Source organism: Pinus tabuliformis, chromosome 8 (assembly GCF_031772625.1).
Source record: "Pinus tabuliformis cultivar Carrire ecotype Pingquan chromosome 8, CPIR1, whole genome shotgun sequence".
Classification (NCBI taxonomy): domain Eukaryota; kingdom Viridiplantae; phylum Streptophyta; class Pinopsida; order Pinales; family Pinaceae; genus Pinus; species Pinus tabuliformis.
Window position 1 is genome coordinate 242,541,950 of NC_142294.1, and position 21,382 is coordinate 242,563,331.

Sequence of the window (21,382 nt, forward strand, 5' to 3'; positions counted from 1 at the left end):
AGTTTCTCTCATGCTATACACATGACATCATCCAAAAACCCAAACTCGCTCTCACAAGCTTGCCTACCAACATCCAGAGACTAAATTTGTTAGTGCTATGCCAGCGTCCCCAATATTTGAGCCATGTTTTCAGGCCTAGAGCCCATGTCACTTCCCAGAATTGAACTCTCTCTTTAGAATGGTAAAATAACATGGAAATGACAGTACTAAATAAAATTCTTGAATGAAACCTTTGACTGGACCCCTACTAACTATAATAGGCATTTCATCAAACATATCACAAATATGTAATCTATAGGTGTAAATAATAGTTATGAGCATAGCAGTCTCATAATTAGCTGAGAATCGCTAAGAACCATTGATATATCAACAAATCAACTTCCATTCCATCCATTATGTCATAGATACATTGATCATTCAATTACAAGTAAAAACATGATGAAATCCGTACAAAACTATTGTCATAAAACAAAAACATAGCTAGCATAATAACAACATAAATTCTCATGAAAGTACAACCATATAGACCACATATAGTCTATCAAAATTCTCATATAAATACAAGGAGAAATAACCTTTCATTAATGATGTAAAATACAAACTCGGGATGGGACTTCCACATTCCACTCGAACGTAGAATGGCTGAGCCAAATCTCTCTTCAGACTTTCACCCCCATCCCATATTCCAAGCATGAATCGGAGATCTCATAGAACACATCAGTCAAAACTCATCCAGGGCTTCTAATGGCCATCCACCTCAACCCATCAAACAATGGTTCCATCACCCAGTTGGACATTACCAAAACCATCAATAGATTAGTCTCCATCCTAGCCGTTTAGGGCTTCCAGAGCATTTGTCCCAACCAAGGCTTCCAGGACTAGTAATTCAACCCACAACTATCGTCGGGCTTCCAAAGCGTTTGTCCATCCAAGGTTTCTAGGACTAGTAATTCAATTGACCAAGGGCTTCTGTAGCAATTTTCCAACCAAGGCTTCTAGGACTAGTAACTCAACCCAAGATGTTACAATGCTTCTAGAGTGTTTGTCCAACCACTAGTAATGAAATGAAGCCCACAATCACCATGGCTATCCAAGAAATGGCTAGGCTAGGCAATTCACTATCAATCCATGAAATCCTCCATGTCAATGAAATATCATGACCAATAATCCACATGCATATGCCATGCATGAAAAAACTAGTGAATAAATCATACATGCACCTCGGTACCTACAAGGAAATATGGTGTAGTTGTTGATCCTGATGCCCTATTCCGCTTTCCTGGCTCTTCGTTCACCTTATTTCTCCAAGAATCCAAGTACGCCACACCCACCAAGAGTGCTCCAAGAAAACTCTAAGTCTCCAGGAGTATGAGAGAGATCCAAAACTGAAATGACAAAAGGTTACCAACTGATACTTAGAAGTATTTTTATGAACAACGCCTCTATTTTCTTCATTTTCCATTATTTTCCTTCATTTTCCTCCTCACATGCAACCTGTGACCTTTCATCTCCCTTTTCTCCTAATTTCCATTATTTTCATAAATAATTGTGCCAAAAATGCCATTTTTTCCTTTCCAAGGCCTTAGTTATTGCCTTGTCAAATTTCCTTAGCCATAAACAATCACAAGTGATCCCCATCACTAAGATTATGCCCAACATTTAGCTTGGTCTAAGTGTGCCATGATCCATGGTTATTATTTTACATTTATTTACTTTTATTACATGGAATTTTCACTAGGGCTGTTACATTCTCAATTCAAGCCAAAAAATGATTTTGGATTTCACAATCCCATGCCATTTCCAAATTTTAGACTACAACCAGTGGATAAATTCTTCAACGAAGAGTTCCATAATAGGTTTATAGCCTAACTTAGTTTTGTATATACTATTTTGGGATATTTTTAAATAAGGCTAATTAATTTGTCATATCTTCTCTAAGAAATATATTAGAGGAGAGAAGTAATTGAATGAATTTTGACCATTCATTTGTGAGCTCCCCCATCAGACCCAAGCCCTTATTCAATTTATTATTTTCTGAGCCCATATCAGAGTTGTTGGAGCTCCTTATGGGGGCCTATGAAGTATCTTTCTGTAAATGTAATGACACCTTATCACTAGCGTGAAACTTGTCTGGAACTCGATATTGGTCATGTGACTCTTTGTACTCGGTGTTGGATTTTTGTATGATATCATGAAATTATTGTTGGGGGTGATGCATCTATTCAAAAAAATTGTATACTTTATCTACCATGGCTTGATAATGGGATGACTCTGTTAGTGAAGATGTAATGGGAACAACTACATAAATTGGGTCCAATGGTTGGAAGTCAAAGCATATGTTAGTTCCCTATAATACTAGTGTATGCCCCTTATTATTATTGATGTTTTAGCCCCCTATTTTTATTATTGTTCCCCATAGAATCCCACTATTATTATTGTTGTGTGCTTAAATTATATTGTTGTTCTCTGATTATCTTATGACCCCTTAAACTCCTATATATGCCAATGAGGTCTTATAATTTATACCATACAAGAATTGTTACTTTATGTAATGCAAAGGAGGTTTCCCCATCAAAGAGTGTAATTTTTAAGTGATTGATCTATCTTTTCTTCTATTTTGTGAGTTGGTTGCACAACATTTGGTATCAGAGCATAACATCGTAGTGAAAGAAATTTTGAGCTAGGTGACTGGCTATTTTTATGGCTACAACCATAGAAAAAATATCCCTCAAGCAAGCTAAGAAGGATAATAAATTATCACGCAACTACTCTGGTCCTTCCAAGGTGTTGTAAAGCATTGGTACTATGGCATACAAATTGGAGTTGCCTGCATATTCCCGAGTACACCCAGTTTTCAATGCTTCATGGTTAAAGAAGGTTATCAGTGACAAGATCCCAGTTCAAACAATGTTGCCAGAACTTGACAAAGAAGGAAACCTCATATTTGAGCCTGAAGCAGTCACATAAATAGGAACCTGACAACTATGAAATCAATTAATTTCTAAGTATCTGATTAAGTGGAAGAACTTGCTAAAGATTCCACATGGGAGGATGAGAATTTTATACAAAATCATCCAGAACTACTCAAGCATTAAGGACAACACTTTTCTGAAGGAGAGGGGCATGTTAGGTTGCTATAATACTATTGTATTCCCTTTATTGTTAATGTTAGTTTAACCCCCTATTGTTATTGTTGTGTCCATGTATCCTCGATGTTGTTATTTTTGTCCCTCATAAAAGCCCATTATTGTTATTATTGTGTCCTTACATTATTATTTTTATGTAGGCTCTAATTATATTGTGACTTGTTAGAATCTTATATATATCAAGGAGCTCTTATCATTTGTATCATCCAAGAATTGTTCATTTATGTAATGTAAAGGAGGTTTCCACCTCGAATAGGATAATTTTTGAGTTGTTGATCTATATTTTAATCTATTTTGTAAGTTGGTTGTATAACAACACACCTGAAAATGATCATAGCTAATGTAGCTATGGAGGATACATTATAGCTATGTTGAACATATGGAATTTTTTCATCCAATGTAAATTGATGCTTGGAGTTGTACATGGAAAATATATGCACAATCATCTTGTTCACCACTTTTATTTGCACATCTATTTCGTGTTCAAATGCGGTCAATTTATTCAACTTGACATCCATCATAGACCATAGGCAACATGACAAATGAACCCAAACATGTTCATAAAAGACAATTGATAAAATGCCACCAAAACACAAACATTACCATGCTTGGCGGAAGGAAAAAATTGACATGTATCACATGGATATTGACTCTCAGGACTTGTTTGGTGTAGGTAGAGGAGTGTACAACCTCTGCTTCTTAATGGCTAGTTTCATAATGGCACACGTAATGTGTGATTTGATATATCAAATGACATCTTGTCGAAACTTTAGCCAACATAAATACTTCTAATGTATTAATATTATATTATCCACCTCCCAAATAATCTTGGCACACCCTTCATGGAACACAAAGGTGGCCCAGGTAGCACAAGGGCACATCCTAAAGATGGATGCGTGGAACTTGTTTTTTTGTGATCAACATTTGATATGTAGCAACAAATTCAGAGTCATTTTTTTATAATTGTGGCCACCCAGAGTTCTCATTCCCGCAGAAGTTAAGAATTATGGTTCACATGAAAAATAGGGATTGACTAAGGTAGTTCATAACACGATTGATGTTTCCCTTATTTTAATTTATTATGTTGAAGTGGAATTTTTGTATGTATGTGCACCAATTTTTTTTTGAAGTCATTCTGTAACTTTCATTATTTCTGCATGAATTGCAATGGCATGTGATCATTGTATAAAATTATTTCCCTCCTCCCCATAAAATAATTCTTCCACTATGAACATGCCTATGTGATGGAAGACATCTCCTTGTCATAGGAGGGGCATGTCTAGATAGTATTATAGCATTTTACAATGACATGCCGCCAAATGTCTTTTCTATGTGAGGGTTGCACCAATAGCATAGTTAGATGCATCTATCTTGATATCAAATGGTTGTTGTAGGACTAGTAGGGTGAGGAGTGATGTGTAGTAGAGGCAATGTTTTAGATACTTGAATTATTTTTCTTGTCAATCACTCTAAGAAAATTTTCTTTTAGACCCAAACTTGGTGATTTATTAAGAGCCAACTGATAGCAGAGAAACCCATCATGAAATTTTAATAGAAGTTAGTAAGGTCCAAGAATCTATAGAGCTCTGTCACAACAATTGGATATGGTGAATCCTAAGTGATTTGGATCTTGGTTGGGTCCATATGCACTCATTTTATTCCATGATGTATCCAAAATACCATTTTGTATGGCAAGTGAACATTTCTCCAAATTGGTATACAACTTGTGTTTTCATAAGGTGATAAGGACCTGCTGAATGTGATGAAAATGTTCTTCCTAGGTTCTACTAAATGTGAACAATCGTAGGATATCATGCATCATATTTATGAAAATTTTTGGAGTTTTATTCAATTCAAAGAGCATGACAAACCACTTAAAAATTCCTTATTTAGATTCAAAGGTTGTCTTCCATACATTAGTTTGTTCAATTTAAAGTTGGTGGTAGCCTAAATTCAAATCAATATTACTAATTAACTTGACACCATTACGTTGATTAAGAAAATTTTTAATCAATGAGATTGGGTATTTATTCTTGATAGTTATTTTGTTCAAAGCCCTATATCCAACACAAATTCTCCATGTCCCATCTTTCTTCTACGCTAACACAAATGGAGTCCCACAAGGTGAGGAGCTCAGTCAAATGTGGCCATTTTTGATGAGCTCATGAACCTGAAATTTATTTCCTTATTGTCTAAGAGACAATGTTTATATATGGTTCCATAAAGTAAAGGAGCATCGAGTATCAAGTCAATTGATTGCTTTACCTAGAAAAGAAAAACCATCCCTATAGGTGAAACACATATATATTTGTATGCCTCTACAATCATTTTCACCTAATTTTATTGTGTAGAGGGCACCGTGTTGAGGTTTTGGTGGTTGTAATGAACTTCCTTTCACTTTCTTCCTTGTACTTTGAGATATTACCTCTCATCATTATTTTTTTGAGATCAATGAAAATTCAATAGTCGAAATCACCTTTGGTACCCTATAGATATAACCTCCTAGAGTAATGGGATTGGATTCATAAATAACATGATGTTTCCAAATATAAGGTTTTCCTAAAAGAACATCAAAAAATTTGAGTGGGGAAACATCACATAATACCTCATCTTTGAAGGGGTTAATGTCATAGGATAGGTGATATTGTTCGAGGACATGGATGTTTCATCCTTTCATTAACCAACCAATGGTGTACGATTGAGGTTGTGGCATTTTTGAGATTCAATATCTTGATGACCTTCTTTGAGATTATGTTCTTCTACTCCCACTATCAACAACGAAATGTAGTGGGCCCCCCTTCACCCACATCATCTAGGTTGTACAAGGAATGAAATTAAATATAGGGAAGGAAATAAAACACACACACACACAAATATAAAAGAGAGCACAATGATATAGTGAAAACACAACTTCTTTTAATAATAATAAAATATATAAATTTTGTAGAACACAAACTAGCTAGAATGGTGGTGGCCATATCTAGAGAGAGAGAGAGAGAGAGAGAGAGAGAGAGAGAGAGAGAGAGACCGCATCTATATGCATTCACAAAAAGTTGTTACACGAGGTAAAAATGATGAACTTTTAATATAAAGTAAGAATCCTAGAGGTATAAAATCCTAACCCTAGAATATGAAGCATCAAAAGGTTAATGAGCCTTGATGTGGTTAGTTGGTACATCAACTTCCTCTAAGAGGCATGAATTTTGCATTCACTGTACACTCTTTGTTTTGGGCACATACTTGCTTTTTGGAAAAAAATATTTGTGGGTCACAACTTCTTCATATGGCTAGGGTATGCCATGGGAACCATAGCCCCCAAAATCACCAAAAAACATCATTTACTACCTCAAAACAACCACAATTTTTTGGGACCCAAAAATCCATAAAAGCTGCCAAAAAGATAGAGAACTATTAAGTCAGTGGAAGACATGGGTGCAATTGATGTCAACTTCAAACACCACATTTGTGAATGGAAGAGGCACAAACCTCTGTAATATCATCTAAATATTTTTGTTATATATTTGTAGTTGCGATTATAGTATTGAGTTTTGCATCAATGATATGATTTCCTTTATTCTCTTCCAAATAAGAATATGAGCTAGAGCCCGTTTCTTTTGCTTTAAACTCAACAAACAATGATTGTCTCAAGCAACATTAATTACTGTTGTGCCATATAATTTTGTGTAAATCACCACTTTTTAGTGTTCTTCAACTTATCATTACCCTTCTTTGCTTATGATTTGTGTTGGTTATCTTGAGGTTGGCTCTCCTTGCTCTATCCCTTGTTTTATAAGTTAGGGATTATTACAATAGATGTCTATTAAAATTGATTTGAGGGTTGACCTCTCACTTATTCCTTTGCTTCAATATTTTCTCAAATTTGATAACATATTAATAAGTAGCTCCTAGTAAGGAGATGCATAAGAAATCCATCTTTTATTGGATTTACTTTGTACACCACTATGTTACTTTAGAACTAGGTATGCTCGGACTCTCTCGTACCTAATTTTGAGTGAAGGTATAAGAAATATTGGTGTTTTATGATATTATCTAGTATTTCTCCTCTCCCAAAGTTGTACATCTTGTGTAATGGTCATTGTTGTTCCCTATAAGGTAGAGTTTATCCTTGAGGGCATCAAAAAATGTTTCCTAAGTTGAACCTATCATGAATATCACATATTTATCTTCTTAATGTCTCTCTTAGTAATCTTCCCACCAATCTCTGACATGGGGAAGGGCTTTCAGGAACACAAAAGTGATATTTTCATTGTCAGAATTTTCTTAGATAAAGTAATATCCCTTTAACAGATTTAACCCTTCCTTCGAAAGCATATTCATATATTTGGATTTCAAATAATTGGATATCACAATTAACTTTTACCTTGAAGGCTATCACATCTCTAAAATTACGACTAGTTAAAGGTGTCTCAACCACTCTTGGTATTGGTTGAGGGATCTGGGAAAAATTGCCCATCACATTATTCGTATGTCATGTGAGTCCTTCATCAGGGAACAACTTGATAATATATCTTGCTTCATCATCTCTCTTTTTTTTTTCACCATTGGACGTTGTTTGAGTTGGTGAGAATGAATATTCCCTAGTGAGAATAGCTTGATACCTAACTCTTTGTACCCTAACATTTTTGGGGGCACGCACTAAAAAACAACAAGGATCAAATTGTTATCATAAATTGATTTGTGTTATATAAAGAATGAAATGAGAGGTAAGAGAGGAAATGAAATACAAACACAGAAACACAAGGAAATAAAACTTAGAACATAGTAATATGGTGAAAAATCAACTTTTATTAATAAATAACATAGTAGAATGATGTAGAAAAAAACTTGCTAGAATGGTGGTAGCTTATCCCTAAAAGGAGAGTGATGAAATTTACACTCATTCATAAAAACATAGCATAAGAGGTTGAAATAATGGCCCTTTAACATAAATAAAGAACCCTAGAGGTCCAAAACCATAGCCCTACAAGATGAAGCACCAAAAGGTTTATTGGCCATGTAATAGTTGGCTAGTATATCAATTTCTTGGGGGTGCAACTTTTACATACAAAGTTTATTTAGGATGCATAGTAGCTCCTTGGAGAGAGCTATTTAAGGGTTACAACTTTTTGTTATGGCAAAAGCATGCCATGAAAACCTAGCTCTTTGAATGGCTAAAAAACATCGTTAAGGGCCTCAAAACAATCTCTGAAGTTTATGACCTGAAAAGCCATACAAAAATTGCCAAGAATATAAAAAACTATTGAGTCACTTGAAGAGGTGGATGACCACTAATATCACCTAGATCAATTTGACTTTAGATAACATGATCAAGAATAGTCAACATTGTCAAACCATGGTTGACCATGGTCAAATATGCTCATATATAATGTACATAATCAAACATGGTCGAATGGGTCGAATGTGGTCATACAAAATCTACATTGTTAAACATGGCCAACTATGGTCAACCATAGCTCGACTATGGACAACCAGAGTTAAACTTGATCAAGTATAATTAACCACGAGTAAATCATGGTCAACCATGTTCAAGTGGACAACCATGGTCAACTATGGTAACCCACTTCATTGTAATAGATGATAATAAAGCCTCATCAACCAGAACTTTAAATGAGCAAGCATGATCAACCATAGTAATCGATAGTGAATTATAACTTCACTATATTAAATGAGAATAAACCCTCATCTATAATAACTTCATAATATTTTACTAAAATATAGAAAAAAATAACTATAATCAATTATTGTATACTAATACTCCAAATTCAGATAATTGCCAACTAACAACTCTTTAAACTAAAAATAATTAAATACACGAATAAATGTACCTATTTCTACTCACAGTGGATGTAGGCCTGTAAATTTCAATTTTTACTTTTTAAATGAACTAACAAGATTCAATTTTTACAGAATATGCTTTGTGTAATTATTCTGGGAGCACTCTTGGGCATAACAACTTAAAAAATTTAAATCATGAACTATTGGTATGGCAATTGAATTATGAACTGCCACTGGTAACGTGGCAATTGAGGTAATTCAAACAATTTACTCAGGATATTACAACCCATACGAAATAGTTTTCGATTACCATATCAAGTGCATCTGCCTATCTACCAATGCAAAAATTGGATGTCCTATAAATGACCATTAGAGGTGCTACCTTGTTTACAGCATCAATCATGTTGAGGAGCCGTGAATATATTCAGGTGCATTTCTAGCTCAAGAGATCACCAATCATATGCAATCTTTTTATTATTTTAAAAGGTTTCGAATATATTTTCACCTCTAATTAAAACGTGTCAATATATGTTTTCTTTCCGAAAGAATGAGAATTGTATACAATATGCAAAACTAAAGAAATGCATTAAATACTAAATAACTCAGAATATATATTTTTAAATATAAATATTATATATTTTGATATATTTCTAATCATGTATATTTTTATTGATACAACGTTTAACACATGGATGTTAAATACATATGGTTTACAAACACAGATGGCGAATTTGAAACGTTTAATACACTTATCAAATGCATATAATTTTCCGGTGAGAATGGAGCAGAATTTGCTGACACAAACATGTTGGGTACCCATGATGTCACTACAAAGTATTTTTTTTCTAGGAGAATGGGATAGAATTTGCTTTTCCTTAATTTTTTTGATAACACAAATAGGTTGGATAGGTATGATGTCAGCTCAAAGTATTTGTCTTTGTCAACAATGGTGATGGTTTGTTAGGTAGGGAAGGTTAAGCTAGGAATATGTAATTAATAATGAATAATGTATGTGTTTATGAAAGCTTTTATAAATAGTTATTCTATTTAAATTAGAATTTGGGAAGGTTTAATGATAAACTATACTAGAGATGGACTAAAGAAAGCTTTTATCTACTCAGCACAATGTAAAACAAAGATGCTTTTCGAAGGCTGCCTGGCTTTCTATAGGCTCTGTCTGTAGTTTACAAACCGGTTGGGGGTTCTTGTCCTCCATTTTTCTAGCAGCCTTGAGGAGCTCTCCGTTTCTAGGCGCACCTTTCAACATGGAAGACTTAGATGCCGTCGATTATTCCGAAGACCCGTTGGAGGGGGTCTCGATCTGGTGTACCCCTTTTCCCACATCGTCTAGCTTATTGAGCTTCAGTTTCTCTCTGGCTGAACCCTCCCGACCCCCTGTGGTCCTGCCGGACGATCCCCCCACCTGGCCTGCGTTAACCACCCCTCCGGCATCTCCGTCATCACTAGGGTTCATCTCCGCTTGTCTAAACCCTAACTCTGGTTTAGACCCCCCATTTACTGGCTCTAACACCCGCGTTCCCCCACCGGTGACCGGAGTTTCGATTGATTCGCATAACCTCTCTTCCCTGGCTCCCCCTTCCAGCAGTTTCTCTGTCGTCCCGCCGAGCCTCGCCGTTTCCCACCTTTCGGCTGATGGTCTTCCCGCCTCCTCGTATAACCATTGTCCCCCTCTTACATCTTCCGATCCGCCTCCTAGTAGGGCATCGCACCCCCCTCCCCCACAGGGGACCAAGAAAAAGTACAAGTGCTTTAAATCTAAAGCAGACGACATCTTTCTGAGACTAGAAGAGGACATTCAGTGGGGAGAAGCCATGGACTTCGCGGACAGAGTCCTGGTCGGTCGCATCAGGGGAAGGAACTACTCGGCCGCTCGTTTGAAGGCCTGGGCAGCAGAAGTATGGGGTCACCATCTGGTTGACATCCCATTCGTGCAGAAGTTTGTGAGGGGATGGTTCGCTCTCAGATTCGCTCATGCCGATCACACAAATTGGGTCCTATCCTCCTACTGGCACTTTGAGCACACCCCGGTTCTGTTGAAATGATGGACACCCTTCTTTGATCCTGAGACTAATAAGATTGGCATTGGACCTATATGGATTTGGCTTCCGGGTCTCCCTTTACAATACTGGTCTGAGGACATCTTCAAGCGGATTGGCAATACGATTGGCACCTATATGGAGTACGACAAGTCATACCTTCATACGGGTATGATGGCATACGCTCGCATCCTTATTAATTTTGACACCAGAGGAGGACTACTAGAATATATCACCATACAATGGAGGGACACATCTCGCAAGCAGATTATTGATTATGAAGGCATCCCGTACCGCTGCCGTATATACCATAAGGTAGGGAATTTATACAAGGATTGCCCTCTCCTCCACAAAAAGAGGGGCCCTGAGTAGAGTCGAGAACCTGAACCGATGGATGGAGGTACCTCACAACACCAGGAGACGAAAGGAGGACCCTCACATCACCTGGATGACCACGCTCCCGAAGAAACAAGAGATACACTGGGTACTCCCATCATCGAGGCATCAGATAAGCGACCAACGGACTCCATTCCTTCCTCGCCTCCTCCTCCATCCAGCTCGGGCACTGCAAGAGACATCACCTCGACTACGGGTATGTTATTCCTTGTATCTTCCTCTGTCTTTGGATTATCACATGTTTTTGCATCTCTCTCTTGCATGGGTAACTCCTCCCCCTCCATCCCTTTTGTTCCCTTACCGACGCCCCCTTTCCCCCAGGGATTTACCCCCTCCTCCTCTCTCCTCTGTTCCCTTCCCTTCCCCTCCCTCTCTCCATCCCCATGTTTCCCTTCCCTGATCTCCTCCTCTACCCTCTCCATCCCCCCACCTATCTTCCCTCCATTCCCCCCCCCCTCTCCCCCCTCCATCCCCCCCCTCTCCCCCACTCTCCCCCCGGTACCCTCTTCGTTCCAGATCAAAGGATAAGGGTGCAGATGCGATTGGTATTGATCCTATTTGTCCCCTGACTTCCCTCAAATCGACTAGAGGTCGCCCCTCCCGGCTCTCTAAAGCCAGACACACTGCGGGGGAAGAAGTTGCCCTTGGGCGACAACAAACAATTGACAGGAACCTTAGAGCAAGGGATGGCCCTCTACCTATCCATGAAGTTATTATCATTCAACTGTAGTGGGGTTGCTAGCCCCCCGAAAAAACTAGCCCTAAGAACACTGCTCACCTCGACTGATTTGGATGTTATTTTCCTACGAGGAACTCTCTGCTCGGCTACCACCCTCATCCCTATCCTCAACTCTTGGCTACCGAATTGGACCTTTCATGCTATGGACGCATTTGGGAGATCGGGTGGTATTGCTATTGGTTTCTGTAACAAATCCTTGGTGCTCCAGAATACTTGGTGAGGCAGAGGATTCATCGGTATGGACTTATTGGCCCACTCTCTTGGTGTTGATATTCGTATTATTAATGTATATGGCACTTGTGTGGAGAGGGAACCATTTTGGAGATACCCGCTCACATCTGAACTACTCCGGCCCGGCAATATTATCCTGGGAGGGGACTTGAATTTCACCTTGGGATATTGTGAATCTGGGGACATTGGCCCGAGTGGATAACCTTTCTGACTCGATCCCCACCTTACTCGAAGCGCACCAATGGGTCGACATCCCACCTGTCAGACTTCAATATACCTGGTCAAATAACAGAAGTGGCGATCATAGTCTGGCTAGAAGACTTGACAGATTCCTTATAAAAGAGGCTTTCCTCACCCTCGACCCTCGCATTAGGCGGTGGGTAAGCTCTAGAGGTTTATCTGACCACTGGCCCATATTTTTGGAATTGTCAGACAACGCCATGAAGATCAAAATCCCTTTCAAATTCAATGCTTCCTAGCTCAAGGATCCCAACTATCTTCAGCTTGTATCCGATTATTGGAGATCCAACCCTATAATGAACGAGGAGGAACACATTGCTGGTTTTATAAGGAAATTATCTGAACTCAAGAGGATCTCCAGAAATTGGGCACATCTGAAACGGATAAACGATGATAAGATATTGAAGGAGGCAGAACGAGCCATTGCCACATTTGAGGACTCGTCAGATGACACCTTCCTAGCACCTGCCAATAAGGACCTATACTCTACTCTTATCTCTAAGCGCTCCCAGATTCTAAAGGAAAGAGAGGAGAGATGGTGCCTTAGAAGTATAGTCATTTGGCTGGTTGAAGGTGACAATAACACTAAGTTCTATCATAAATTCACCAATGGTAGGAAAGCCATTAATACTATCTGGGAGCTTCAAAACGCACAGGGTCAGATGGTAACTGAGCAGCAGGGTCTAGCCAGACTTGCAAATTAACACTTCAAAACCATCTACAAGGCACCTCGTGAGGCAAACATTCTAGAGATAATGCGGGTTGCTGAACTCTTCACCAGATACGTAGATCAGGAGGATTTGGAGAATCTGATGATGGCTGTGCCGAAGGAGGAACTTGAGGCCACCTTAAAATGGTTTAAAAAAGATAAAAGTCCTGGACTGGATGGGTGGACCATCGAATTCTATATTGATTTATTTGACATCATGGGGGATGATTTACTCAGAATCGTGGAGGACAGTAGAAGAAATGGAAATATGCCCGCGCCATCAAATCCACTTTTATTGCCCTAATTCTAAAATCTGATTCTCCCACCTCTTTCAATGATTTTAGACCCATCTCTCTTTGTAATGTTCTGTACAAGATTATTGCTAAAATCATTGCAAATCGCCTGAAGCCCATACTGTCTAGACATGTATCTCCTGAACAATTTTCTTTCCTTCAGCATCGACAGATACATGAGGCGATTGCCACTGCACAGGAACTGCTTCACACTCTCAAGACAAAGAAACAAAAGGGCATGATCCTAAAGGTGGACCTCTCCAAGGCTTTTGATAGAGAAAATTGGCTCTATATCAGGTTAATTCTAACTCACCTAGGCTTCCCTTTTGCTTACATCAAATGGATTATGAGCTGCATAAAGGATGTATCCTACAGTGTCCTGCTTAACGGTGAAGCTACTCCTTTTTTCTTATCAGAGAGGGGGCTCAAGCAGGGCTGCCCCCTCTCCCCTCTACTCTTTTTACTTATTATGGAAGGACTAAGCAGATCCATCATTGCTGCCCGGGACAGAAATCAGTTGGTTGGCATCAAGATTTTGGAGAACTTCTTTTTGACCCACCTCTTGTTTGTTGATGATATCCTGATATGCTTAAATGGAAGTATCGGCGATTCCTCTATTCTACATAATATATTCAAGCTCTTTCAACAGGCAACGGGGATGATGATTAACGAAGGAAAATCCACCATTACCATTATTGGTTGCTCTCAGCATGAGTCCATCTATACTACCCAGCGGTTTCCTTTCTCTGCACTCAATTTGGATGACGAGCTTAAATATCTGGGCTTCCGAATAAAGCCCCTCGGATACAGGATCGCAGACTGGACGTGGCTTATCGCAAAGGTGGAAAAACGCTTACAGATCTGGTACCACAAATACCTTTCTCAGGTCGGCATATTAATCCTCATTAAGGCAGTTATCGAGGCCACCCCTGTGTTCTGGATGACCCTAGCATGGATCCCAAAAGGCATTCTGAACAGGCTCCAAAATATTTGCTGCAGATTTTTATGGAAGGGTAATCAACCTGGGAAAATTTTTGCCTGGGTCAAATGGGACCGTATAGCAATTCCAAAACAATGGGGAGGATGGGGCATAAAAGGACTTGAGCTATTTTCAAAAGCCTTGGCTGCTAAGCTCGGCTGGTAGCTCAGTACCTCTAATAGTCTCTGGACTCGGGTAGCCCATGCAAAATACATATGGCCATTAAATTTGATGGATTGGTTCAGACAGACTCACCCCCCGACTAGTAATATCTCCAACATATGGAAGGCAATGATGAACGCGCTCCCCCTGCTGCGACAAGGAATTACCTAGAGAATAAAGGAGGGTAACGTTGTTCATATTGGCATGGACCCATGGGTGGGATGTGGGAATGCACACAAGTTGCCAGCCGATTTAATTAGATTCCTAAATTACAGGGGCATTATCTACATCAAGCATATTGGCGACCGCAATAATTCCAGAGTCCTACATTAGGCATGGAAATCCGCACACGAATTGGACATCCCTGATCATTGGAGACTGGATTAGCAACTATACATTGAAGCCCTCTCACATGCCCATATCCATTTATCAGAGGATCCTCATGAAATTATTTGGGCTTTCGTAGGGAATGGAACTTATACCCCAAAAGAAGGATACACCAGGCTCATGGATCCCCATAAACCTCAGTCTATTGACCCGAATTGGAGAACTTTTTGGAAGCTCAAGGTCACCCCTCGCACTTGCCTGTTACTGTGGAACATACTATTTGACGAGATCCCTACTAGTGCCAATCTGATGAAGATATCCTTCTATGGTCCCTTTCGATGCCATCTTTGTCGACTTGATGAAGAGAACACTGAACATCTCTTCCTGAACTGCCCGTCCACTAAGGAGTTTTGGAACGGTATTACTGCACACTTCCCTACCCTGAACCCCTGGCATGGCAACAACGTCCATGAGGCTTGGAATACCTGGTGCCTAGCCCACAAAGGAAAAGCCAGGAACATGCCTCTCCTTGTTTGCTGGGCCATTTGGATAGCTAGAAACCAGTCCATATTCAATCTCAAGGACCCTCACTGGCCTTCTATACTACAACACATAATCTCTGATTATGATCTCCTTCCCGAGGATGACAACATAGCCCCCCTGCGCACCATCACTCCTGAAACCATAGATAAATCTAAACCATGAGCATATTTTGATGGTTCTGCTCAGGAAGCAGGATGTCGTGGGGGAGCCATACTATACCTGAATGATACCCACTGGTTTAAAATTCAAATAAACTTGGGGACATGCACCAACAACTTTGCCGAACTCTGCTCAGCAAAACATCTCATTTACTTTGCATTAATTCATCATTGCAGACATCTTCAATTATTTGGTGATTCAAAAATTGTATGTAATTGGCTCAACAATGCATCACACTGCAATGCATATACACTAAGGCATATACTAGGGGAAGCTCGTAGAATGATACACATATTTGACTCTTTTGTCTGTCGACATATCTACAGGGAACAAAACTCGGAGGCTGATCAACTTTCAAAAGAGGCAACGCATCTACAGGGCAATGACTGGTTGATCCAGGAGGAGATTGATGGTACTCACCATCAATATTACCACAGACCGTTCGTAGAACATGGACAAATTGGGCTTTAAGCCCATGATTTTGTAGATCTCATTGTAAAAATCATGTTTATTTTCTCATATCTATTATACGACTGTAGATACAACAGTTTTGGTATTGGCATATATATATAACTCTCTCTGCGCAAAGAAGATATAATTTTGAACCTTTTTCCCTCTTTCTGTTGAGGGTAGTTTTGATACAATATGGTTATTACAGAAGATATAATTTTGAACCTTTTTCCCTCTTTCTGTTGAGGGTAGTTTTGATACAATATGGTTATTACAGACTCCCTGCGAGGAGGATCAGCAATTGCAGTAAAGTTTTTATATATATATTAAAAAGGATTAATTACACGCATGGGGCTTTGGATGGATGGTGAATGTGTACATTGTTAAGACACTCTTTGCCATAGGTCACTGGTTCAAATCCCTATGGATGCTTACTTACAAAAAAAATGATTAATTACTAATTTATTATTAATTGATTAATAGTGTATAATAATAATTTATTATTATTATTATTAAATAAATAATAATAATAAATGTCATGGCTTTTATGAGGGGATTTTTCAGAGAATAATAATGTGATTAATTTGAAAGATAAGCTAATTATAAAATTATTACTATAATAATAATAGATTATTATTATGGTAGTATTTAATTAGTATTGATTAATAGTGTATAATTATTTATTATTATTATTATTATTATTATTATATATAAATAAATAATAATAATAAATGTCGTGGCTTTTATGAGGGGATTTTTCAAGGTAAAGAGAGAATAATAATGTGATTAATTTGAAAGATAAGCTAATTATGAAATTATTACTATTGTTTAATAATTAATAGATATTAATTACTAATTACTAATTTATTATTATTATTATTATTATTTTCATTATTATTATTATGGCTTTTAGTTTATAATTATTAATTATTATTATTACTTATTATTATTTAATTAGTGATTTAAAATTAATATTTATTAATTAATTATTATAAATCTTATTTTTTTTATAATTAAAAATTATTAATTACTAATTAATTATTATTATTATTATGGTTAATTTATTATTATTATTAATTATTTTTAAGAATTTATATTTAAGAATTTTAATTATTATCAATATATTTTTTTTACTAATTAAAAATGATTAATTATGCCCATGGAGCTTTGGTGATGGTGAATGTGTATACTGTTAAGACACTCTTTGCCATAGGTCATTGGTTCAAATCCCTGTGGATGCTTACTTAAAAAAAATTAATTACTAATTTATTATTAATTAATTAACAGTGTTAAATAATAATAATTTATTGTTGTCTAGATAATCTTTGGCAAAATCATGGCCCATTCGAAATTAATAATAAGCTCATACAATAATTTATGTTTATTAAATAATCCATATTTACCTAATTATGATATTAAAATCATAATTAATATGATATTAATTATTTAATAATTAATAAAAATGATTTATTTTCACCATTGGACCCTTAATTTTAATAATTATTATTAAATAAATTCACAATGACCTATTGTAACTATATTATAAGAATAATAGTAATTTAATACTATTTATTGTATTTAAATAATTTTGGAATAATAATAAATATGGGTTATATAGAGATTTAATTTATTAAGGACCATTATATTTAGTTTACCATTATTCAATTTACCATAATTTATTAATGACCGTTATATCTAGTTTCCATTGGACCCTTTGATTTAAACAATTATTATTAAATAAATACATAGTTACCTATTGTAACTAAATTCTAAGAATAATAATAATTTAATACTATTTATTTGTATTTAAATAATTTAGGGATGATAATAAATATAGGTTATTTAATAAATATGAAGATATAATGACCATTACATTTAAACAATAAAAATATTTATTATTCAATTAACTAATAATAATAAATTATATGCTTCTATTAATAATAAAATCAGGGTTTGACTTTGATCCTAAAGTCAAAATTAGCCGTTGCAATATAGCCGTTGGAGTCTTTGCACACTATATTTAATCAAGCTAAACCAGATCAGTTCTTCAACTTGTCCTGACGATGAACCACACTAGTTGGTTCGAAACGCGTTGACAAAAGATTGATTATGTGATTTTACCGAAGATTATCTAGACAATTTATTGTTATTATTTTTATATGTAAATAAATAATAATAACAAATGTGGTGGCTTTTATTAACTGCATTTAATGTGGTTATGTTAGTATTATACAAAAGTTGAGTTGAATGAAGGCATTTTTGCGGAAAGCAGTGTGTATTTGGATAGGTGTTATTATTTTTTAAACAGTTACCTGGAAAGTACAGTGCATTCCATTGCAATTTAATGTTTGTGAAAAATCATTTTTAATAGGTTTATAATGATTCTTGTTTTAGCTTTTTTAAATTTTCGAATGCAATGCATGCATGAAAATAGATACATATTACCGTCATGCATGCATGGAAATAGGTTGATTCACTCAGCACTTGCTGAGCTTGTAATTCCGTTGGATTTTTTAGAGTGAGAAAATACGAGTAGAGACAGGAGAGTATCACGTAATTCTAACCGCAACACTCCATCACGTAGCGGGAACTGCACTCGACTGGTGTTCATTCAGACTTGGTAGTTAATTAATTGGTTAACAAAATAGTACGAAACAAACGCAGAGTTAATTAATTGGTGAACGAAATTAACTCAAAGTACACTCCAAATAACAGGCATCAGAGGTGGAAGTAGAGAGTAACAGGCCACTCACTGCGACTCGACTGGTGTTCATTTGGACTTAATAGTCGGTACTAGGTAGTAACGGCAAAGAGCAGGAAGCTGAGGTAGTAACGGCAAAGAGCAGGAACTGAAGTATACTCGAAATAGCAGGGAGTGAAGGTAAGAGTTAATTAATTGGGGTGTAAAATTAAGTGTAACTATGAAATATCCGTCCGAATAAGAAGAAAAGCGTCAATTGCATTTCCAACTCCACCAAGCGGGCAAGGCATGGGACTGGGAGGCAAAAAGTCGGATCGGTGTGGTGGTAAATTACAGAGAGAATTAGCCTCGTGATGGACAACTGCAATCTGCCGCTGATCACATCTGAAGCATTCATTTACTCATTATTATTATTATTATTCGAATTGGAATGAATAAATAGATACTTCAGAATGTGATCAACGAGAGATATGCAAGTTGAAAAGTATGACCGGTAACGAAAGAGTTGCCGAGAGACAGAGCTCTCAACTTGGATCTGCTGAAGAACATGGGAATTTGGGAGTGGTCCTCGCCCATTCTTAATGCTACAGGATCTTGTATTTAAATTTACCGCTTTATCATTAAATGTATGTGTTATTGGGATACAAAATGTATGTGTTATTCGGCTGGAGAAGAATATTGAGGACTCCTCTTCTGCACAAGTGTTGCCTGCCCTGCCCCTGTCCCGTCTTTGTGCAATGAAGAAGCTGCAAATGGCCCCCTGACGAAGCAATTAACTCCAAGAAAGTTGACGAATTCTATTTTATTATGAACCAGGGAAAGCTTCACGGAATCTTATCCATATTTTGTTCTCAAATTATAGCTAAGTGATTTGATCCCTACTATTAATATCGCAATTCACTACATGGGATTTACTTAATTCATTAGATGAGATTTAAACTCTGATATGTGAAATTCACTACATAGGATTTACTTAATTCATGAGATGAGATTTAAACTATGATCAAAGGGTCTAAAATAATGAAAAAATGGATAATTAGGATTTGCAAAGTTTTACTATTTTATATAATTTAAAAATATATATTTTATAAAAAATTTAACATAATATTAAAATAATTAATATTAAAGCAATATTTCTATAAATTTATTTATATAAGATACATTTGAAAATATTTAACAGTAATAAATCTTTTAAGTTTTAGATGTTTACAATAGATGTTTTCAATGTTCTTTTTTACTTAGAATCTAGGCTTACCATTATTCTCTATATTTACTTAGAATCTAAGATTATTGTTATTTTCTATATTGATCAGAGTTTTTAATTAAAACTATTTATATATAATTATTATTCATAACTAATTAAAAATATGATACTAATGGGGTTTGCATATTTTTGTAAAAACATGGATTCTAATGGTTAAAGTTTATGTAAAAACATGGATTTGGTTGAAATTATTTTGCAAAATTCTCTTACACAGATACTAACACACATTTTGTTTTATAAACCATAAAATTGTAAGTAATTATTTGTAAGGTCCTAAAGTGAAATTTTAAAGTATCATGCTCATTTATGTTTGATACAAGTTTTGAGTGCATTAGCTAAAGTGTCGGTTCCCCTAAAATAGCTAGTCAAATTATTTAGGGAGATACATTTTTCCATGGAAAGGTCATTTTATTCTAAGCACAAAATATACATGTGATAGTCCTAAGGACTCCGAAAACAATATCGGTGTAGACATGTACCTATGAAAACATTACCAATTCTATTACATAAAAATTTAGATTGACTCGAGAATTCAGTTGATAAGCTTAGTGTTCATTACTATCAAAGCCCAAAATATACTAGCATTAAATTGAAGTTTTTAAAACAACAAAACCAAAATTATAACCATTTTAGTCTTGCAATTTACATTCTCAATTTAATCAACATTCTTCAAGAAAAATAAAGGCATTAAAACTAAATAGAAAACATCAGAAGAAGAAATGCATATACTGGGCCTCTTGGCCTTATACTCAATAGTCAAGAATGAGCCCTATTGACATTCTAGGGCTTCCTTTGACAATTGATATGTAGATTAGTTGAGCTACCATAGAATGTGAGACAATGAAATCTATTCCATTGAGAGAAGAATATGCTATCGAATTTGAGCTAGAAGGTGTTGAAAATTTAAATGTTCCATATTGTTCAAACCTTGTTCCCAGTCAACTACAAGTTTAGAATCACTAAAAACCTAAAGCTTGTGAATGCACCAAAAGGAGGCAATGTGGAACAAAGAAGAAAGGGTTTCCAACTCGGAATCTTTGTGTGAATGGAAGCATGAACAAAAGGCATCAAATCACGATGTAAACCCAACACAGAGGCAATATGAATAAGACAATTGTAGACCAACATGAAGGTGGATTCCCTTGTAGCTCAGCATGAAAGTATCACCATGGAGTTCACATAATCAATAG

At 36.4% G+C, this 21,382-nt stretch overlaps 1 protein-coding gene across 1 annotated transcript; it reads left to right on the top strand.

Moving 5' to 3' along the window:
- Positions 1-14,076: 14,076 nt before the first annotated feature.
- LOC149235044 (uncharacterized) lies at positions 14,077-14,751 on the top strand. The gene has a single exon (XM_089368446.1). The coding sequence runs from the start codon at positions 14,077-14,079 to the stop codon at positions 14,749-14,751; it is 675 nt and encodes a 224-aa protein (XP_089224572.1).
- Positions 14,752-21,382: the final 6,631 nt, after the last annotated feature.

Bases quoted from the DNA above. Each gene is read 5' to 3' on its own strand.
- LOC149235044 (XM_089368446.1), top strand. From the start codon at position 14,077: ATGGAAGGACTAAGCAGATCCATCATTGCTGCCCGGGACAGAAATCAG.